Genomic DNA, 20883 nt, shown 5'->3' with positions numbered 1-20883 from the left:
GCCCAGCTCCAGGTTGAGCTGTTGTTCAGCATCTTAGCTGTAGAGGGCAGTGTCACTGGCCCTCATATGTGGGATCCGAACCAGGGCCCTCTGGTGTCCCAAGCCAGCTCTTAACTAACGCGCCACTCGGCCGGCCCTAAAAAATTATTTTAAAGCACTTGCACCTCTGGGCTTGTACTTGCTGCTGAGAACCTTTCTGCCACCATTGTGAGGGGTTCAGAACAAGTCCCCCTGAATAGGCCACAGGCTCCCAGCCAACAGTTTGCTGATCCCCATACTATCCAGCCCCCCATGAGCTGGCCCTGACAAGCAGAACCACCCCGCTGACCTACAAAATCACAAGAAATAAATGATTGTTGTTTTAAGCCGCTATGTTTTGTTACACAGCAAAAGCCAATTGGTAACTGATACAAAGTTTCCTCTGGCAGCGGGTGCCAGGAGCATTGCAAGTGACCAGAATCAGGGCAGGAGGTGGCGGGGGAGGGCAGTGGCTGAAAAAAAGGGGAGACGACTATGGCCTGAGCCAGAACAGAGGCAGGGGGCCCGAAGGGATGTGGACACGTGGGCGGACTCAGGCAGCATTGAGGAGGGTACCTGTGCCTGACAGCCCCTGGAGGCGAGGAGGGGAGAAGAGCTGTGGAGAGGAAGACAGCAGATGGGGTCCCTCTTATCTCCTCCCTCGGTGCCTGGGGGCTGGGACTGGTGCCTCTGGGATGAGGGTCTCTTATCTTCAGGAGGCAGAGCTCAGAGGCCAGGCTGCCTGCTGGCCTTCACCCACCCTGTGCCTCTTCAGTTTCCTCATCCTTAAAAAAAAAATAAAAACGACACCTGGGGGGCGGGGGAGGGGATTGTGGGGATGAAATGAGTGTGTGCCCATCAAGTGAAGTGCTTAGGCTGCCATGAGGGCTGCTCAACCAACACTGGCTCCAGCGATCGAAAGTTAGGAAGGTGAGAAAATGGAAGGGCGTTCTGGCCAGTTTGGGCAATCGATGAGAAGCAGGGGAAATGAAAGCCACGCTGGACGTGAGAAAGTTCTGTGACTGTTAAGTTTGGTCCAGAGAGCTGGGCTCTTCCAGGCAGACCCCTGTGTGGGGCTGAGGGGTTGCTGAACTAAGTGGGGGAGGGGAGGACCTAAATAGCCCTGGGTGGGGAAGGCGCCAGCCAGACTCCCGCCCCTGTGGAGACCTGGTTAGATGCTCTCCGAGTTTCCAGGGCTGTCTCCCAAGCCCACCGCCCAGCCAGGGGCTGGAGTTTTTAAATAAGAAAAGGACAGGCACCACTGTGCTGACTGGGGTGCTGGGATGAGAACCGGCGTGTGCCAACGAAGCCCGAGGGCCTTCCAGTGCCACTGGCTGACTTTACTTATGAAGCTGTCAGCCCAAACCCACCTCTCCTGCCACACAAAGCCCCCAACCCCCCTCTGAATACGCCACTACACAGAGACACCAGCCAGCCAGGCTGTCAGTTGCACACATTTGGACCTGTGTCCAGGACCGAGAAATACAACTCCGTACACAAACACTACGACAGCTCCATGATCTGAGCATATTCAGGTGTCTGCGCGGCTGTGAGCGGATGACGCTTTGCGGGTAAGAGGTCCGTCAACAGCAGCTACCACCGGTAAGCAGTAACTCCGCGGGCACAGGCCTTCCAGCTGCATTAACACTGAGCTCGCACTGCCAACGCATGAACCCGGGCTGTGTGACCTTACAGGCAGGCACCTGAGGGAAACACTCCGTGCCTCGATTCCTCATCTGTATAATGTGGATAATAATAGTAACCATCATTCAAAAGTGGTAACAGTGAAGCTGTGACCGGCCAGGCCCCGTTCTGGGAACTTCGTTATAACATCTCAGGCCATCCTCGCGGCTTTTCTTTTCCTGTCCCCATTTCGCAGACGCCAGACCTGAGGCTCACAGCAGGTAACCCGAGCCTCAGCGGGCAGATCCGCTCCGAGGCCGGTCCCTGCGGGATGCTGGCACGGGATGCTGGCACGGGAACGTCCGCGGGGCCGCCAAGCCCCTGCCCCAGTTATAGAAACAAAAACCACATCTTCCCTGGGCCCCGCCAGGGCAAATACCTGGCCCGATGGCGCGGAGATAGGGCTGCAGAGTAAATAAATGTGCTGGCGGGGCTGCCAGGGCCGCGGCCCGGGGTTCTCGGGTTCTCGACATCCGAGCCTCCGCGGGGCATTCCGGCGGGAAGGTGGGGGAGGTGCTGGAGGGTCGCAGGTGGCGGCGGCGCTCAGAGCCGGGCCGGGCCCGCCCCTCCTCGCAACGTCCCCTGCGAGGCACCGGGAGAAGAAACCTCGGTGCCTCCCCCGTGGTGGTCGTTGGGGGGCCAGGCAGGGCTCTGCACCATCCGGGGGTCCCCCAGCCGCCACCCCGGCACCTCCCCGCCGGCCTGGGACTCCTGGGGACAGGGACGGGGGGGGTCTCGGTTCACTGCCCACCCCGCCCCTTCCGGAGCCCGGTCTGGTGGGGGCCGTCGTGGCTCCTTGAATGGATCTTTCGGCGGGCCCGCCCTTCCCGCCCCATCTCTGCAGCTCAGCCCACCCCCACCACACTCCACCCTCCTCTCACGGCCCCAGTTCAGTTAGTGGGGTCTCTTGCCATCTCGGTCTCCCTCCCCTGGCTATGTCTGCGCCCCTCCTGGCCAGGGTCGCCCCCTGCCCCCAGCTCGAAGGACTTCAGCCTGGCCAGAGGGGTGAACAGAGTCACCAGAGGAAAGACAGGGTGTGGGGGAGGGGAGCGGAAAGTGCTCCCCAAATTGCCACTACTGGAGCCCCTGCTGCCTGCTCTGGGGTGGGAAAAGGGGGGGCTGCAGGGGCGCCCACAGAGCCTGATGGGGACATGGCCAAAGCTGCCTGAACTTTCCACGGCAGCCTCCTGGTCTCCCCAGTTCGGGGTGGGGTGGGGTGGGGGGCGGTGTCCCAGGGTAGGGCCAGGTTGGAGCCACGCAGAAGGAGCCTCCGGAACCAGGCCGGGCGCGCCCCCGCTTTCCCGCCCCTCCGCCCGCAGCCCAACAACGGGGACCCCCGGAGCTCGGGCTGGGCTGGGGGCGGGGGCCGAGCAGCGTGCCCTGGGCCCCCCGCGCCCTTACCTGCGTCCATGGCGCGGGCCGGCGGCGGGGCGAGCAGGGCGGCGCGGCTACCTGCGCCCGGCGCCTCCCGCCGCCGTCGGACCCGGCTCCGCTTTCGCCGCCGGCTCGGGTTTCCTGGTGCCGGCTGCGCGGCCGGTTAATAATTGACCGCCTGGGTTACCCACGCTGTGTCAACAGGTGGCTCCCGCGCGCCCCGGTGCCGGCCCGATCCTGCGTGCCGCCCGCCCACCCGGCCCGCGGAGAGGAAAGCCGCGGTGGCGTCGGACGCGGTGGGAGGAGGGCAGCAGCCGGGCAGAGCTGGGAAGGGCCGGGCGACGCCTGCAAATGCCCACGGGGCCAGGAAGACCGGTGTGAGGCAACAGCGAAATGGGGAGACTTGGCCACACCGGACAGCACAGCTGCACGTATTTGGGAACGAGGACCAGCAAATCATAGCTGCAGAATCGCGACTAATACCAGTGGGAGGAATGAGGGAAATAGAAAATCACCATTAGGTCAACGCAGTAATAGTCGCTGCAGGCAAGACCCACCAGTGGGTGAAAGTGGTTTAAACAGAAACAATATTTGCACAATCTCAAAGTCCCTCCTGCAAAACACTTAGGACATTACAAAGGGAAAGCCAGCAAGCGTCCGGGCGGAGAACTCTGGCAGCCCCACCTTCGCCCTGAGATCGAGGCTAGCATCACTAATAACACGTAAGGCCATCGTGTGCACCTGGTGTGTGTGGCACTGGGGGCACCTCTCATCTGTGGCAGCCTCCCAAGAATGCATAAAGCCAACCACACCGAAACCTCAGACACACCCTTGGTGAGGGGCACGCTCTGTCGGATACATTGCAGTCTTCTCACGGTTAGAATTTTCATTTGGCTCTTAAAATCCACATCCCCCCCCCCCGTAATATCATTTCTGTTGTTATGCACTCTATTCCGTGTACTTTCCCTTCAAGTGGTTTCAAAGACTTTATTTGAAAATAATTTCAAACTCAGAGAAAAGATACACAAGTGGTACAAATGACCCTATAATGTCTTTCCTAGCATACCGTATTTTGCCATGTAATAATGTGAACTTTGTTGCCCAAATTTGTGAGGGAAAAATAAGGATACTCATTATACATGAATAGTACTAATTCCATATCTATAGAAATGTTTTTAATTCTTTTATTTATGCTTATGAGTTAAAAGTGTAACTCTAGAAATCAATAATGGTATCCGTATGCAAAAAAATACGCTGGAATACGATGATCGGTTTTGTTGAACTTGCTACGAACTTGCAACAACGAAGAGTTCTTGGCCTTCTGTGACATGTAAATATCATAAATTTGTTACCAGTGCATAAAATTTCTTGTACCTTGTATCTGTTCTTGTGTTTTGTGATTATTTGTTACATAAAATTTCTTGTACCATAATATGTTTAAAAAATAAATGCTCAAATTCCTTTATAATACAAAAAACAAGTACCTAAATGTAAACAAATAAAGTTTGAATTAAAAAATTAAAACAAAAGATTTTTTTTCCCTGAAAGTTTGGCCTGAAAACGTGGATGCACATTATACACAGCAAAATACGGTATATTTATTTATTTGCCAGTACAGAATCCAGCCCAGGATTATGTGTTGCATTCAGTGGTCACGTCTTCAGACACTTCCACAGACCTATTTTAACATCCTTTCCAAACTGGTGTCTCGCCTCTAGTTTCTCAGGTGGGCTTTGGCCCATTTATCGCCCCTGTTGATTGTTCATTCTTCAGGTGGCAGATTTCCTCATGGCCTTTGTAATCTTGGTGAGGTCATCTTCAGCAGCCACTATCTTCATTGTTGTTGTTTTTTTAACTTTATTGGGGAACAGTGTGTTTTCCCAGGACCCATCAGCTCCAAGTCAAGTTGTTGTCCTTCAATCTTAGTTGTGGAGGGTGCAGCTCAGCTCCAAGTCCAGTCGCCGCTTTCAATCTAGTTGCGGGGTGGGGGTGGGGGGGTGGCGCAGCCCACCATCCCATGCCGGAGTCAAACCAGCAACCTTGTTGTTAAGAGCACGCGCTCTCACCAGCTGAGCCATCCGGCCACCTGTTTGCAGCTCAGCTCAGGTGCAGCTCACTGGCCCATGTAGGAATCAAACAGGCAACCCTGTTGCTCAGAGCTCGCTATCTAACCAACTGAGCCACCCAGCCGGCCCGCAGCTATCTTCTAAAGGTGCCCTGCAGGTGCCACACATGTGTTCTGGGATGTGAGACAGTTTGGCATTTGTCCCTGTGGACCCTTTTGGAAGCCACCAGCTGTATACCCTTTTTAAGTCTCCGCCTGGGGTTTCTGCACCGTGTGGGCGCCCCACGTGCAGTGCAGGCCCAGGGTTCCACTTTCTTGGGGAAAGACTCTCTTTCTACCCAAAGTCATTGGTTAGTGGTTTGTCCCAGTTTCACAAAAGGACACTCCCTTTCAGGCTCCAGCTACACCAGAGAGCCAGTCCCAGAACGCTGCTGCTGTGGGGGGGGCTGTGGCTTTGCCTCCCACCCGCTAAGGCACGACCTGGTCTGGGCTCCTTTATGGGCAACTGAGTGTCAACCACTGGCTATGAGGATCTTCTTCATTCAGGGGCCTGGGTATCGTTGAATATGCTTGGCTTTCCCGTTCTCGTGTGGGAATGGGGAGACTGGGCACTTCTCTGTGTCCAGAGTGCATATTATGTGAATATGGTGCGCTGAATTCTGGCATCAGCTAGCTCAGCTTTCTTGACTGGAAGTCCATTTGCAGCCACAAGGCTTGGGCTAGCCAGGTAATTGCTCTGCCACTCAATTTCCCCATCAGGAAAATGGGATATTACCGGTGCCCACATCACAGGGTTTGTTAGAACCCAAAACAAACGGAGACCAGCCTTGAAAATTCCCTGAGCAGACAAAGCCAGCTCAGTGATACAAAACTTCATTTAGCTGATTTTGCAAGACTAACTTGACCTGGGTCATTTCTTGCTTATACCTCCAGAAATCAGAAGCACAACTTAAACTGTTTCTCAAAGTTGTTACGAGGTCGCCACTAATCAATCCCCTATAATTTAGGAAACTTCTAAGATTATAACCAATCAATGTGAAGAATGAACTGTCACTCTAGAAGCTGCTTTCTAACAACACCTTGGAGTTTCATTCCACGTTTGGGTTTGAGCACTCCCGATTGCAAACTGTCTGATGGGTGTGTGCTCAATAAACTTTTACTAATTACTACGTCAGTGATTGGTCGGTTTTACTTTCTGAACCTTTGACAGGTGGTGAGGCTTTATTGCTGTTAAGATATGTAACCAGGCTTGTTTAACTTCACGCTATCCCGTCACAGCCATTATCAGGCCAGAAGATCAAACCCCAGAAAACAAACGACGGTTTTCCCTGGGTGCAGGCTTGTGGGTGGTTCTAGTTTTACTAGTGTGTGTGTGTGTGTGTGTGTGTGTGTGTGTGTGTGTGTGTGTGTGCTTTTTCTGAAATGAGCATGGGTCACTTTTGCAATTGGGAAAGCGGCAGGAAGTGCTACTTAAATCGTACGGCATGTGCTCAACTCTGTAAGTGCTGAGTGCCAGCTTGTGTTCAATAAAAGCTTAGAGGTATGATGGGAGTTTTGCAGGTGGTTGGTTTGGTTAGGGGGATGGGGGAGGAGAGGAGCCTGTGTTTCTGGTGCTCCTGTGAACTTGACGTGGAGGGATGGTGAAGACAGGAGCAGAGAATCCCAGAGGGGAGTCACAGTCACTCTCACAAGTTCTGCCCCACCTGGTCCTGAGACATTCAAACCCCAAAAGCGACAAGTCTCAACCGGATGCCTCCTTCAGCAACATCAAATTCTTACTTACTGTCCATGGCAGAGAGGGTCGGCCCAACAAGACAGCCACTGCCCTGCCCTCATGTGCTCTCCCGACAAACATCAGGCAGCTGCTTGCAGATCTAGTACTTAATTGGCTTGTTGAGTGCTTTCCAGGAGAAATGCCAGGGCCACTAAGAACACAGGCTAGGCTGGTCTGGTCCAGCTAGGCAGGGCCTGGAACAATTTGGGGGAAGAGATGCTGGGAAGAGTCAGCTGGGGAAATGTGGGGTCTGAGAGGAACTATGTCTAGGCCTGGGGCTTGTGGGAGTGTGTGAGAGGAGAGGTGTGGGGGGGGGAGGGATCGGTTCATTGGCATAGCAACAATGCGCTCCCTTTGCTATCTCTAAGAACTGGCTGGCCCAGGGAGGAGCAGTCTCTCTCCAGGTCCGTAAGACCCACAAAGCCCAGATTATTAAGAATACAAAGATAAGAAAATATAGTTAATATAATTAACTGTGAGAAGTGGATGCCAAATAGACAAATATAGAATCGAAGAAAATGGCAAACAGGGACTTCCTCTGGACGGACCCTATGCCAAGCCCTTTGTGTACCTTCCAGCATGGGAGCCTGCACAGAGTTAAGCTAAGCTCCTCCGTGGCACTGCTGCCTCCGCATCCCTTCTGTGTGGCCAAGCAGCCTGCAAGGACCTGAAACTTACTGACCCCTTCAGACAAGCACATGCTCTAGGTACAGCCCAGGGTCACGAGCACATTGTAAGCTCCTGACAGGACATCTCCAACAGCCCTTGAGATCAGCAGTCTCCCTGCCCCCCAGTGCCCGTATGCCTTATGCGTCCCCCAGATAAGACCCCCAAGCTGTTACAGCACAAAAGCAGCAGTAGATACACACAAACTTACCAAACTCCACTTTTCTGGTTTGAATTGACCAATCCGACCCTAGCTGGGGAACCCCAAGGCACTCCACCCACAGGCTCTAACAAAGGCTTGTGCCCCAGGTCCTGCCTCTGCACTCTGCCTTGACCTTCACGGGTGGCCCCTCCAGGCGTACTTCCTCCAGGACATGTGAGTAATACATTTCTCTATTTCAATTTCTCTTGTGATCTGTTGTTATACCTTGCTCTCTCCAGCACCCGTATTCCACTTAACCACTGTTAATTTAAAAGTCATAACATTCCTCCATTTGGGAAGTAAGGAGACAGAGTGATCACATCACTGCCCAAGGTCACTCAGCAGGGGCAAGGTTTGAACCCAACTTTCAACCCAGAGCCTGGCTCTTAACCTTGCCACGCTCACTATGAACGGGTAAATGGTCCTCCCTGTTTTGAGCTCCTGTATCAGTTCCTCTCAGTTACAGGGTGGCTTTCTTATGTTGATCCAGCTGCCCCTTCATCAACTTCCCTCTGTCCAGGTCCACAGGGCTCAAGAGGCCCAGTTCCCCTTGCACCCCCTTCCCTTGATCAGCAGAAGCTGCTTGTAACCCCTCCTGAGATGGCTAAATACCTCTGAAGTTATATAAACAGTGACTTCGCCTGATGTCTGCATGTTACTCTAGCCTCTCCGGCATCATATTTCAGCATCATCAAATATTCATGGAATGCTCACAATGCATTAGGAACTAGAGCTGCAGAGAGTCTTTGATGCCTTGGGGAAATCTACAATTTGAACCCGTCACTATCTGCCTTCTCGGTGCCAGGCTCTGGGTGTACAGGTTCTACCTGTACTGCCCTGGGCCTCTCTGCCTTCTTGGCTCACAGCCTGCCTAATGTGTGAGTCTAAAAAGTCATCCGATGACATCTGCCCACCAGGAGCAGGCAGGTTGAGGAGGCCGGGGGACACTTGGTGCAGAAGACAGCGGGGAGCCCCTGAAGGCTCTAGCGGGAGAGTGGGGGAGTGACACGAACTGGGCAGTGTTAGGAAACTCGGGTGGCCAGTGTAGAAGACGGGCTGCAGAGGGGGTGCGCCGAGGCAGGCTGAGGCAGTGAGTGACCTGATGAGAGGGGTCGGACCCAGGTGGAGGCAGGAGCAAAGCGCACGGGATAGATGCTGAGGCCTGCAGGTGGATGGATGCCTTGTTCTTGGGGTGACCACACACGAAGGCGACAAAGCCTGTGCCAAGTTCCCATCCGGGCCACGGGGCTCAGGAGTCCCACATGCCGGCCCTGGCTCGGGCCCATGTCCCCACCCCAGCACCGCAGTGCCGGGGATCATTCCCGACGGCCCAGGCACTGGCGGTGCGGATGGAAAGCAGCTTCTCGGCCACGGGTCTCGGCTGGGGAGGCCGCCGGGCGTCTGGAGACTCCCGCAGATGGCTGCGATGCTGAGTGGCTTTTGTCCTTTGCAGCAAGCATGCAGCACAAGGAGCCGCGAGCGCCCAGGCACCACCCCTCCGGGGCAGCAGCGGGACGCGTCCCACGCAGGCGCAGCGCCCGCCTCGGACTACAACTCCCGCCATGCCCCGCGCGCGCCCGCCGCGCCGCGCGCCTCCCGGAAGTGGAGTTCCGGCGGGGCGTCTCCGACCTTAGCCGGGGGGCCGGGCTGGCCGGTTCGGGGAAGCGACGGCAGCGGGGAACCCGATGCGGGCAAGAGGGGCCAGAGATGGCTTCGGCTGGAGGCGGCGACTGCGAGGGCGCCGCGCCCGAGGCGGACCGGCCTCACCAGCGGCCCTTCCTGATCGGGGTGAGCGGCGGCACCGCGAGCGGCAAGGTAAGGGGCCGGGCGGCCCGGAGGGGCCTGCCGTGTCGCCTCGACCCCGGCTCCCTGGGCCTCGGGGCGGCGCGATCCGGCCTCCGTCCAGCGGAGCCCCGCGCCCTCGGCTGCGAGGTGTCGCCCCCCGGGGCGGGCCCGGGTGGGCCGGGGCGCTTGCCCTTGGGGCTCCGCCGAAGCCTCCCCGCCCGCTGCCCGGCGCCTCGGGGCCCCCAGCTCCCGCCGCCGCCTCACTGGGTCGGAGCCTTCAGAAGCCGGGTCCGCCCGGGCAGGAGCGCCCGGGAGAGGCCCGTGCCTGCGGCAGGGCGGTGGCTCAGGGGGACCTCGTTTCTGTGCCCCAGTCGACCGTGTGTGAGAAGATCATGGAGCTGCTGGGGCAGAACGAAGTGGACCACCGGCAGCGGAAGCTGGTCATCCTGAGCCAGGACAGGTTCTACAAGGTCCTGACGGCGGAGCAGAAGGCCAAGGCCCTGAAGGGACAGTACAATTTCGACCACCCAGGTTCGTGGCGAGCCCGAGGGGGGGGCGGCGATGCCAGAGGCGCGGGGCTCCGTGCGCGCCCAGCCGGCCCGGTGCAGCGGGCTGGGGGCTACGCCGGGTGGACTCTGCAGGAGCCCGCGCCTCGGGGGCCTTGGGACGCCGTCCGCCACGACTGGTCGTGGAGAAACCCGCGCACCTGGACGCTGTGGGGCTCTTTGTACACGCCCCTGCCCACCGCGGCCTTTCGGGCCCCCACATGCCCGGGGGCAGACGCCCCAAGAGGCCCGAGGCTCCGTTTCCTGGGCTGGGCAGGAGCCAGGGGAACAGGTGGAGATGGGGTGTGTGAGGCCGGCCGCCTCTGCCGGCCGCTACCCGGAGGTGCCCGTCCGGGGCTGGTGCCCGTCCGGGGCTGGCGCCCGTCTCCATCCCTCTCCTGGGGACACACGGGAAGGAGGCTGGGAAGGAGGCCCAGCCAGCGTCAGCCTGGTGACTTCCCAGAAAGAGAGAAGCGGGTGCCTAACCCGCCCGCCTCCCAGCACTAGCCGATCAGGAAATCCCTGTGCTCACACTCCTGGTGGGCCAGCGGCCTGAGCAGTGGCGCTGCCCGAGGTCGGGAAGGACAGGTCCGTGCTGTAGGTCGCAGGACTGCCGACGGCTCTGCAAATGGAAACTGGAGGGGGAGCTCCCACCCCGAGTGTTCCTCGGGGTCATTGGTACCGCCAGCACCCCGCTGTGACGGGCTGGCCCGAGGCAGAGGAAGTTCCCTGCTGTCCCCACAGAACACCTGGACTGTTTGCTCTGTGTTCCATCCCTACAGATGCTTTTGATAATGATTTGATGCACAGGACTCTGAAAAACATCGTGGAGGGCAAAACTGTCGAGGTCCCAACCTATGATTTTGTGACCCACTCAAGGTAAGCAGATGGTTCCTGGGAGGAGAGGGGCTGTGTGCTGGGAGCTGGTGAGGGCTTCCCCTCCAGGGCATACACAGACCGGCCTGCAGACGGCTGTGCCCCGCTGGTTTCTGCGGACACCCCTCTCCTACCGTGCCTTGCTTCCTCCCTGGAGTCAGGGCCTGTTTCTTGTGCTGCCTGGCAGGTTACCGGAGACCACGGTGGTGTATCCTGCAGATGTGGTCCTGTTTGAGGGCATCCTGGTGTTCTACAGCCAGGAGATCCGGGACATGTTCCACCTGCGCCTCTTTGTGGACACCGACTCCGATGTCAGGCTGTCGCGAAGAGGTGAGGCAGACGTGGCTGCTCTGCCCCTGGCCGAGGCTGGCCTCGCGTCCTGAGGTCTGAAGGTCGCCGCTTTGCTCCCGTCCCGCTGCAGTTCTCCGGGACGTGAACCGCGGAAGGGACCTGGAGCAGATTCTGAGCCAGTACACCACCTTCGTGAAGCCAGCTTTCGAGGAGTTCTGCCTGCCGGTACCTGCTTTTCGCCTACTTGGGGATGCCTTTTCTCCTTGATCAAGAAGACGCACAATGCCCTGTTCTGCGGGAGCTGAGTCGCGAATGAACGTGGTCTGATTGACAAGTGGAGAATTAGATTCTTGTACCCAAGTGCCAGGGAGTAGTTAGCTCCCAAATCCCTGCCCCCTGCACCCACACCGGCCTGCTCTCCCCTGCCTCGGCTTTCCCCAGGTCACCTGCATTGCCCCTGTGACCCTGAGACACCCCACACACACACACACACCCCAGCCCCCTGCCTTGCCTAAGACCTCTGCTCTGGCCTCTGCCTGCTTTCTGTGTTCCCAGGGTGCTTCTCGTCATCTGACAGGGTCTATCTTGCTTACGCCCCCCACCTCCCCCATTAGGGGGTAAACTCTGGGAGGGTGGGGATTTTGTCTACCTACTGCCAAAAGTGCTCTCTGGCACGTAGTAGGTGCTTAACTTCATCCACGCCATATGTTTCTCCAGGCTGCTTTTGGCTGGCGCTTGAAGGTCCAGTTGGCTAGCAGAGAGGAGTTTGCGGTTGTGTAGTCGTCTTCTTCCATCTTACCTTTCTAGCTGGATAGGGCTGCAGCTCTACTCAAATCGGAGTGTTTTAAAGGGAAATTTAACAATGTTTTCTTCTTAAGGGTAAAAATGCAGCACAAAGGACTTAAAACCAGGATTCCTGCTTCAGATAAGTAGGACAAATGAGTTCTACCTGCTATTTTTTAAAAATTTACAATTTTTGCTTTGCAGACGAAGAAGTACGCCGACGTGATAATCCCTCGCGGGGTTGACAATATGGGTAAGAGCCAGGCCAATGGGTTGCCTGACCCCTCTGCTCCCAGAGCCATAGGGCCGCACCACCCTGACCCTTGTGGTTACCGAGAAGCCCATCTGCTGGTGGAAAAATATATACCAGGAGTGCCAAAAAATGTATACAAATGACTTGTATTCATCTTTTGTTATCGGTATATATTGAGTATTACAATTTGAATAGTTTTTCCTTTCTTAAAATGTGAATACATTTTTTGACACGCGCACGCACACACACACACAACACGCACGCACGCGCGAAACTGACCGGGAGTCACTGTTAGCAGAAAATCTTTTAACTGGGCTCTAAGTTAGCAGAAACCCTCGCAGACCAAGCCAGGTTTGATTGTGCTCGTGTCCTGACATGCGTTTTTGTCTGCTGAGACTTTGTGCCACAGATGTAACTGACGGGGTTTCCCGGCCGAGTGCCGCAGCGGGCTGGGGCGGGTGCAGCCAGCGAGCAGCTGCAGCCCTTTGGCTGGCTCTGCGGTTGCCGTGGAGAATGAGGGCACTAACCACTCTTGTCTGCCGCAGTTGCCATCAACTTGATTGTGCAACACATCCAGGACATTCTGAATGGTGACATCTGCAAGTGGCACCGTGGAGGGTCCAATGGGCGGAGCTACAAGAGGACGTTTCCTGAGCCAGACCATCCTGGGATACTCACCCCTGGCAAACGATCGCACCTGGAATCCAGCAGCAGACCCCACTGAGGAGCGGTGCTCGGCCTCCAGGCAGGCGCCCCCAGAGATGCCTGCCAGCCCCTCCAAACGCCCCCGCTGCTTCCTCTCCGGGTCTGGTTCAGCCTGTGGTGTTTGGGACACATCGTTTTACCTGTTGAACGGGGTGTCGGCAGGTGTTCCTGGTGTGCGCACCGGCTCCCTCACATTTCAGAGCATTTAGTCTGCTCCACTGAGAAGCGCTGCAGGTGGTGTGGTGAGCCCGCGGTGCCTGCTTCCAGGAGGTACACATGTCACATGTTTGGGGACGGTGGAGGAGGCGACCCGGACATAGGCTGTTCCGGTTTTTGATAGCAATCCCACAGTGAGAGAGGCTTTTTAGTACGATCTCGTTCTCACATGTATAACTGAAACATAATACTTGCCTTTTTATATGTTTTACATCCAAATGTTTTGTTTTATTGTTTCATAACATCATGCTAGTTGCAACCTATTAACCCAATTTCGTGACCCACCAGCGAGTTGTGATCCAGTTTGGTGCACACTGACCCAAGGAGCCTCGGAGATGCCTCCTTCCTGGCCTGTGCTCCAAAGGCAGAGGGCGGAAGGAACCTGGGCAACAAGCGTTTTCTTTACCAGCATCAGACAGAAGGCAGGGTGTTCGCTGGCCCAGCCCCCGAGCCTGCCTGGCCCCTGCGGGCGGGGTGTCCACACGCAGTCCTGCACGGGCCCTGAGCACAGGGTGCTGTCCGGACAGGCCTTCCCCAGTGTAGCCCAGGGCAAGTCCAGCTGTGTGCTGCGGCCCCAGGCCAGCCCGTCTCCCTGCGCTCAGCCAGGGTCCGTGGCCTCACAAATCCCTGTGGTTGTGTCCTTTGTCTTCCCTCCGACATGGTGGCGTTTCTGTAAAAGTGATCCCTTCCCACTGCCACCAGCTAAACTCCACAGGCACTCCTGGCTTCTTTCTGTTGAGTAGTAACTAGTTACATAAGTGACATCAGTGGAGCTCGGCTGAGCGCGTGGCTGGTTTCTGATGACTGACAGTTTGGTCAAGCCTATTGTGTCCTTTTGGAGAGTCAATAAATAGTACCCATTTGAATGCCAATGTGTCCCTTTTTAATTAAACCAAAAACGGCCAATTCAGGACAAGGAAACATGGGTGACACAAACCTCGACTTGAAAATGCTGTTCGCACACACCTCGGCCACATCTCGGGTTTGTGAGATCCAGCAACTGTGAGGGGTAACAGTCTTCACTACAGTGATGGGAGGGCCACATCCGGTCACTCCAGGGGCGTATCTGACACTGAATTCACTGGGGGTGGGCTCCAGCTCAGTGGGTCCAGTGGGTGCTCAGGAGGCAGGACCGGCCGTCAGCCAAAGCCCGCCACCCCACCTGTCAGCGTGACCGTGACTCGCCCCTTCCTGCCTCTCCTCCATCCCCAAGTTCTGCCCTAGCCGCTCAATGCCACATGTCCTAGTTCCGGGCCCCTAGGGGTTAGTGGACCTGGGGACGTGTTCTTTACTAACTGGGAAAAACAAACTGCTTAAAATGAGGCGCCGTCAGGCCTGGCCCGTCCCCACTGAGCTTCAAGCCACACGCACTCGTCAAAGACAGCGCCTCCATGTCCTGACCCGGCCAGGAGCTCCTCACTGTGTCATGTCCTAGTACTTTCGGATCAAGATGTCCCAGCTATCTTTCCAGCGAAGGGCCTTGAGTTCGCTGGGTGAGAGCGACTTGTCCCCGTAGGTCAGTGGGCGCAGCGTGTTGAACACGTGACAGGCGGAGGAGTACCAGGCTACCACCAGGGCGCTGAAGAGACTCCTCTGGAGCTGGGACCTGCAGGCACGGCCTGCGTGAGGGAGGCGGGCTCCTCCCCACTGTCACCTCCCCCAGCCTCCCTGCTGCTTTCCTCCTGCCCTGTCACATCCCCGAGGCTCGAGGCTCGGGAGCAGGGCCTTCCTCACTCGTCTACGCAAATCTCCACAGCTTCTGCTCCATCTAAACTCAGATGCCAGCGGAATCACAGCACAGCCCTCCAGGGAAACTTGGAGGCTACCGACCACCAAAAGCAGAGTTCGTGCCCTCCGCTCTGGTCTCCAGCACTGGCTCTGCCTTACAAAGCTTCCTGGACGTCCATGCAGCCCAGCCGCTAACCCCCAGCTGCTCCCAGAACACACCAGCACATCCATTTTTGCCTTTGCTCCTCATGCTCTCTAGGCCACAAATGCCCTCGCGTGTCCTACCCACTTCAGCTCTTCATCGCCCAGCCAGTCACTGCTCGTCGAACCTTCATCGGCGAGCCAGACAGGTTCGCCCTCTGAACCTGTGGCGCCTTGTGTGTGCCTCGCGTGACCTTAACCCATTCCACGTCACACTGGACTTGTCCCTTGTCTCCCCTGGGCCCTGACCCCTGCGAGGCATGGCTGTGGGATGTACCTGCACAGGTGGTCGCTGAGGTGCTGCAGCACCATGGGGAGCAGCAGGATTTGGAAGGTGAGTGCAGGCAGATAGTGGTAGAGGAAGAGCGTCTTGTCCATCAGGAAGAAGGGCAGGTAGTTCATGGCCCAGCCGCCGACGCACAGGACCCCAGCCAGCACCCAGCGCCGCCAGGAATCTGGGGAAGAGCCACCTTAAGCCAGAGCAACTGACCTGGGCACGATCGGCCGCGGCTCTGCCAGGATGTCAGGCTGGCTCACTCATCTCCGAGTCACACACACAGGCACTCACTTCTTGACTTCTTGCCCGACTCTTGGAGGCCCGGCCCAGCCTCTGTGTGCCGGGCACAGGACCCCCACGGCCCTCAGCTCATGGGAACTATAGTCAGCCCGACACCTGGGGGAGCTGTGGAGTGGGGCGTCAGTGGGGAGACAGCAGACCCCGGGTGTTTATTCCTTTCTGTTTTAAGCGGGTTTTTTTACTAGCAATCCACCACCACCCTGACTAAGCACCTGTGGCTGCTCTGCGCCATTTCCAGGGCCTGCAGGAAACTGGCACGGAGCAATTCCTGCCCATTCCTGCACCTCCCTGGAGAAGCCTCGAAGGCAGTGTGGGAGCAGAGGAAGTGCAACCTTTTGTCTCTGGGGACACGAAAATAATTCAGGTTCCCTGGTGCAAAGAGGTCGCCTTAGGGCAGAGCTGCCTGGTCAGAACTGGGAGGAGGTGCGCTGCACTGACCCTCGGGCAGGTCACAGATCTTTCTCCGGCGTCGGAGCAGGTACCAGAGGAAGAGCATGGCGTAGAGCACGGTGGCGAGGCCGGCCGAAGCCCAGATCACCACGTTCCCCAGCAAGTGGATCTGAGCCTGCAAGCGAGCAACAGGGAGACGCTGTCAGCACAGCCTTGGCTGAGAGGACGCCCACGGGGAAGACGCCCCAGCACCCAGCACCCTCCAGCCCTGGATGTGCTTGTCCCCAATGAGCGCCTTTCGAGAAAGTTCTGCGGTTCTCTAAAACTGAGACCACGAAGCCGTTCCCAGAGTGACACAGAGCTAAGGGTGACCTCTCTCGGGGCCTGCTTCCTGAGTGATCGCTGGGCTGCACTTGGTGGGAGGGGCGGTGGGTGTTTTTAGCCCTCCCCTCCCCCCATCCAGTGAGTGATGGCTGAGCAGGGCCCCGGGCTGGTGCCAGTGCTGCCTTCCTTCTAGTGCGTGCGGAGGACGTACTTAAGGAAGCATGGGCGGCTCAGACGTGAAGTGCCAGGCGGGAATGAAGGGTGTATTTGAAAAACTGCTTTTAGCAGAAAAGGGGGACAATGTGCTCCCACAGCAGCAGAGAAGCCTGGCTTCCTCCGACGTGGACATGACCTTTCTCCTTGGCGTCTGACGCCAGCACTGGCCCCATGCTGCCGAAGCATTTAGAGAAAAGCAAGTGACAGGCCTTTGTGAGGACGGCTCTGGAGGACGCTAGGACGCAAAGGGAAGCATAGGGGACTCTGGGCCCACAGCTCCCTTACACTGGTCCTGGGGTGCAGCCAGTAAGCGATGTTGGTGTCCAGGGTGACCCAGTCCAGCGGCGTGGAGCTGTACTTGTGCTCCGTGTCATCGCTTCTCACTGTCAGCATCCTCCACTGCAATAAAGCCGCAGGCCCCTGAGACGCACGCGGACAGCCAGACCCTTCATCACTCAGGGAGCTGTCAGGATTTGCAGCAAACCGCTGTCCCTTCACGCGGGTGTCCCACCTCCAGTTCATTCGGCTCGTGAGGCAGAGGCAGCGTGCCGGGCTGAGGGGCACGCCCTTCAGGACACCTGAGTTCTAAACAGGCTCTGATCCCGGGTGGTGGCCTGCCCCAGGGGCTCCAGTCAGTCTGTAGATGAAGTGACTGGCCTCAGTGCTGAGGGCACTTCTAGATTCGGGACCCCAAGACTGTGGTTCTGACAGCTCTAGGGCTCCACCATGTTCACCAGGGCCCATTTCCACCTGACGTGGGGGGCCTCAAAGCATACCCCGGCAAGTGGCAAGGCCACGTGGCAAGGCTACGCTGCTGCAGAACCTCCTGCCTACAAAGCCAGAGTCCTGGGACCAACAGTGCTGTGAGTGTCACAGTGGGGAGCGACACGCCCCTTCACTGCTGAGTCAGGTCCCAGTTTAAAGACTGGCTTGGGGAGGTCAGAGTCTTACAGACCACAGCGCTTTCTCTGACGACCAGCCAGCTCTGTCCCTCCGCCCACAGTTCACCTGCAGCTCTGAGAATCTGGCCATGAAGCTCAGGTTTCTGCTGATGTCCACCTGCGTGGGTGAGTGCAGCTCCAGTTCCCTCTCCTTCTGTTCCTGGCCTGACAGAACACACCAGAACACAAAAGAACGTGAGTAGAATCAGGGCGGGGAGCTCACCCCAGACGCTGCTGGCTCGGTCACAAGCTGGCTTCCCCTTCCCTGCTTTTCACCCACAGTGACTCCATTTAGTTTTCCCCACACGCGAAACTAGGCAGCAAATTAGGGCTTTGGACCCAAGAAAGCTGGCGGCACTGCCCGCCGACGCCTCAGGGTGATGATTTAGTTGTTTCCAGGGAGGGAGCGCCTCTGACAGGCGCCCAGGTCCCTGTGTGGGGGACTCACTCGTGCCATAGCGGTGCTCTTCCACGTTCCACACGGCGCTCTCGTGGTAGCCCCGAGACAGCTTCTCACCAACCACCTCCAGCTGCCGAAAGCCCCAGTCAGGGAGGTGCGCCCCACTCAGCTGGAAGACAGGGGGGGCAAAGGGTGTGACCAGGAGGCCCCGGCCCTGGCTCGCCCCAGCGGGAAGGGGACCCCCGCCCGATGGATCAATGTCAGCAGGTCAGGAGTGCCTCTGGGGGTCTTCCGTTAGGGCTTGGTTCTGAGAAGTTATAAAGGCCTTCCGCCCGCCTTCAGTGCAAACACGGCATCGGCTTAGCAGATGCCTGCCCCGAAGGGCCGGCTCAGCCTGAGATCGGGGCGCACAGGCGCCGTAAGCCCCGGCTCTGGCTGTGCCAGGAAGAGGGTGCCTTCACCTTCAGGATGGCCGACGTGTTCACGTGCACGAGGCGCACCTCAGACAGGATGGTCTTCCAGGTGTCCGCAGGCGACTCTCTGTTCACAATGTCCTGTAAGAGCACGTCTGGTCGGTTACTTCATCCTTTTCCAGGTTCCCTTCAATGTGAAAACTGACTTGGCTGATACAAGGGGACGAATGCCCAAGGGCAGCCGGCAGGCTGACCCTCCCTGACAGCCGCATGGGGCTCTGTGGCAGAGGCCTCGGGGTCTAAAAGGTACCTGTTCACCCAGAGGGCCCAGAGCTCGGGCTCAAGTGCAAAGATGGCACAGTGGAGGTTAGAGACCACCCCTGAAAGGTGTCTTGGGGGACTCCTGATATCGGGTAATAAAAAACTAACATCTAAAGAGCACTTGGCATTGTCGTAGCCTCGTGATGACCCCACGAGGTCACATAGCTGTTGATGAGATCAGAGAACCCCAGGGGCCGGCCCTGCCATCAGCTGTCCTCCCTCCTGCTCCATGTGGGGCTGGAGGGGCCGCCGGCAGGGACTGAGGAAGAGGAGGAGGAAAGGGATCAGCGACGAGCCCTCAGCAGCAAGCGAGGCTCCATCAGAACGAGGGGTGGGCGCAAACAGCTCGCATGGAGGTGGGGACATCTGCAGCCGCGCTGCAGAAGGGAGAGTCAGCCCCCACCAGTGGCCCTGCTTCGAGCTGGACAAGTCGTTCACACTGTGGACAACCAAAAATGGGGTGCAGGGGTGCTGGTGTTAAGTGGGGAGTGGCTGCAGCCAGCGGGAGGCCAGGAGCAGTCTGACTCATGGAGGGACCCCAGGGCCATTGCTGTGAGCACCGTCTGCAGCTGTTTCTCCGCTCACGTGGCTGAATTCAGACGGGCCAATGGTTCACTACCAGAACATTCCTCCTGCTACCTTCCCCAGGACGCCATGTGCAGCTCTGGAGAGTGAGGGTCATTCTGTAAGGGGACCACGTTCCCCTGGTCACTCGGAGGAAGGTGGCCACCAGCCCAGCTGCCTCAGGAAGGGGCATCCCCAGGGGCCAAGCCTCTCCCAGGAAGGTGCCTGTTACCACCAGAGGGTGACAGAAGCGGCTCCTTGGTGACGTAGTGTGGCCGGAACCCCCAGCCTGTGTCAGTGCCCTGGCCTTGAGGCTGACCAAGTGACCAAGTAGGAGGGCATCTCCGCCTGGCAGAGCCACGTGGGCCACACAGAGCCCAGCACAGCATTTACCAATCGTCCCGTAAACCTGTTGTGATACAGGAATCACCCAGGTTCCTGCGGTCTGTGGAAGAGGGTCTCTGATCCCTGTGAAAACATCTGTGACTTTTTTATGACTATAAACCACTTATCTAATTTTACCCGAGTCAGCAGTACTCTAAATGGCGGTTTCAAACGTTCTGTGTTAGAAGTGCACGTGTCGACGGCCATCACCCCGCTTCCAGTGGGACTCACCAGTCTCCAGAGGTTCTGGGCAGGCATGGAGATGTTGTAGTCGACGTAGCAGGAGACCTCCTGCGAGTGGGGGCTCAGGGGGGCTGCCACGTCGTGCCTGGAAAACCAAACGACGCTTTCAGGGTCTCCCTCAAGCTCCACTGAGAGGCGTTTGCTATTTCTTTACGGGGAAAGAGCCAGAAACCAGCTGGCTCAGCCTTCAAGGGCATCCAGGTCTCACAGGGGCTCCTGCCCCAGGATGCAGCACCTCAGGGCTTGGGGATAAATGAAGCAACAAAGAGGCAGAAACTCTGCAATCATCACATTTCTGGGGCAAGTACACAGACGGGACATCTCACAGGCGGCAGTCTGAACTGGGCAGGTGTCCCCAACCCACTTCCAGGGACAAACCAAGTCTCCGAGGAGGGCGCCTTCTGTCCCAAGTGCAAGGCCACACGCAGGTGGACGGTTCCCTGATGGCCAGGACTCAGAAATGGCGGAGGTGCCAAGAAGATTGTCGGAAGACAAGGTGCCCTCTGCGGTGTCAACCTCAGATGCCCAGAAACACCACTTCCCCTCATTCACTCAGTCGGTGCCCATGCTTAACAGGCTACATTTGCGCCAGGCACTATCAACAGCACAGGGAGCTCAAGGACAGTCCCCACAGCCCTGGACGAGCCAGGCCATCGCGCTGATGGACAAGACAGCGCCAGGCTGTGTGAGCGCTGCGAATAAAACCAAAACAGGGCGGGGACAGCGCACGAGAAATGTTTTTGGGTGAGGGGACATTTCAGCTGACACCTGAATAAAGTGAGTGGTGGGCCACGGGGGGAGGGTGGGTCCTGAGTCAAAGAACATTCCAGACAGATGGAGCAAGTGTGACGGCCCCAAGGAGGCTGCACTTGGCCATTTCAGGGATAGTGGGTAGGCCTGGGTGACTGGAATGGAGTTCACCAGGGGGTCACCAGAGGCCTGCCG

At 57.5% G+C, this 20883-nt stretch overlaps 3 protein-coding genes across 10 annotated transcripts in view; 1 reads left to right on the top strand and 2 right to left on the bottom strand.

Moving 5' to 3' along the window:
• The window catches only part of PRRT1B (proline rich transmembrane protein 1B), a 28848-nt gene extending 24659 nt beyond the window's left edge, over nt 1-4189 (bottom strand). For 2 of the 3 annotated variants that reach the window (XM_019638787.1, XM_019638806.1), the window contains exon 1: nt 3103-4189. In XM_019638787.1, the coding sequence (XP_019494332.1) occupies nt 3103-3112 (10 nt within the window). In that variant the 5' untranslated portion in view covers nt 3113-4189. Of the gene's footprint in view, nt 1-594; nt 815-3102 lie in introns of those variants that run through there. The other variant, XM_019638797.1, reaches the window with a different exon arrangement.
• A 5180-nt stretch (nt 4190-9369) lies between these two features.
• On the top strand, nt 9370-14108 carry UCK1 (uridine-cytidine kinase 1). Its single transcript, XM_019638772.1, has 7 exons — nt 9370-9597; nt 9939-10098; nt 10895-10991; nt 11176-11318; nt 11410-11504; nt 12267-12315; nt 12861-14108. Exons 1-7 carry the CDS (start codon nt 9490-9492, stop codon nt 13037-13039), a joined length of 831 nt encoding a protein of 276 aa, XP_019494317.1. The 5' UTR covers nt 9370-9489; the 3' UTR covers nt 13040-14108.
• POMT1 (protein O-mannosyltransferase 1) overlaps nt 13875-20883 on the bottom strand; it is a 15795-nt gene continuing 8786 nt past the window's right edge. For 3 of the 6 annotated variants that reach the window (XM_019638750.1, XM_019638715.1, XM_019638722.1), the window contains exons 13-21: nt 19927-20023; nt 18475-18567; nt 18062-18182; nt 17681-17778; nt 17184-17309; nt 16958-17092; nt 16181-16307; nt 15443-15620; nt 13875-14842 (exon numbers count right to left, since the gene is read on the bottom strand). In XM_019638750.1, coding sequence (XP_019494295.1) covers nt 14668-14842; nt 15443-15620; nt 16181-16307; nt 16958-17092; nt 17184-17309; nt 17681-17778; nt 18062-18182; nt 18475-18567; nt 19927-20023 — 1150 coding nt within the window. In that variant the 3' untranslated portion in view covers nt 13875-14667. The remainder of the gene's footprint in view (nt 14843-15442; nt 15621-16180; nt 16308-16957; nt 17093-17183; nt 17310-17680; nt 17779-18061; nt 18183-18474; nt 18568-19926; nt 20024-20883) is intronic. The other 3 variants (XM_019638729.1, XM_019638759.1, XM_019638739.1) reach the window with 3 other exon arrangements.

Source organism: Hipposideros armiger, unplaced genomic scaffold (assembly GCF_001890085.2).
Source record: "Hipposideros armiger isolate ML-2016 unplaced genomic scaffold, ASM189008v1 scaffold_3, whole genome shotgun sequence".
In the NCBI taxonomy this organism is placed as follows: Eukaryota; Metazoa; Chordata; class Mammalia; order Chiroptera; family Hipposideridae; genus Hipposideros; species Hipposideros armiger.
Note: the sequence above shows the minus strand (reverse complement) of the source record. Positions and strands in the feature narration are given on the sequence as shown.

Excerpts from the sequence above, each read along its gene's own strand:
- UCK1 (XM_019638772.1), top strand. The coding sequence starts at position 9,490 with ATGGCTTCGGCTGGAGGCGGCGACTGCGAGGGCGCCGCGCCCGAGGCG. Across the intron at positions 10,992-11,175 it reads GATTTTGTGACCCACTCAAG|GTTACCGGAGACCACGGTGG; the intron begins GTAAGCAGATGG and ends GCTGCCTGGCAG. Across the intron at positions 11,319-11,409 it reads TGTCAGGCTGTCGCGAAGAG|TTCTCCGGGACGTGAACCGC; the intron begins GTGAGGCAGACG and ends GTCCCGCTGCAG.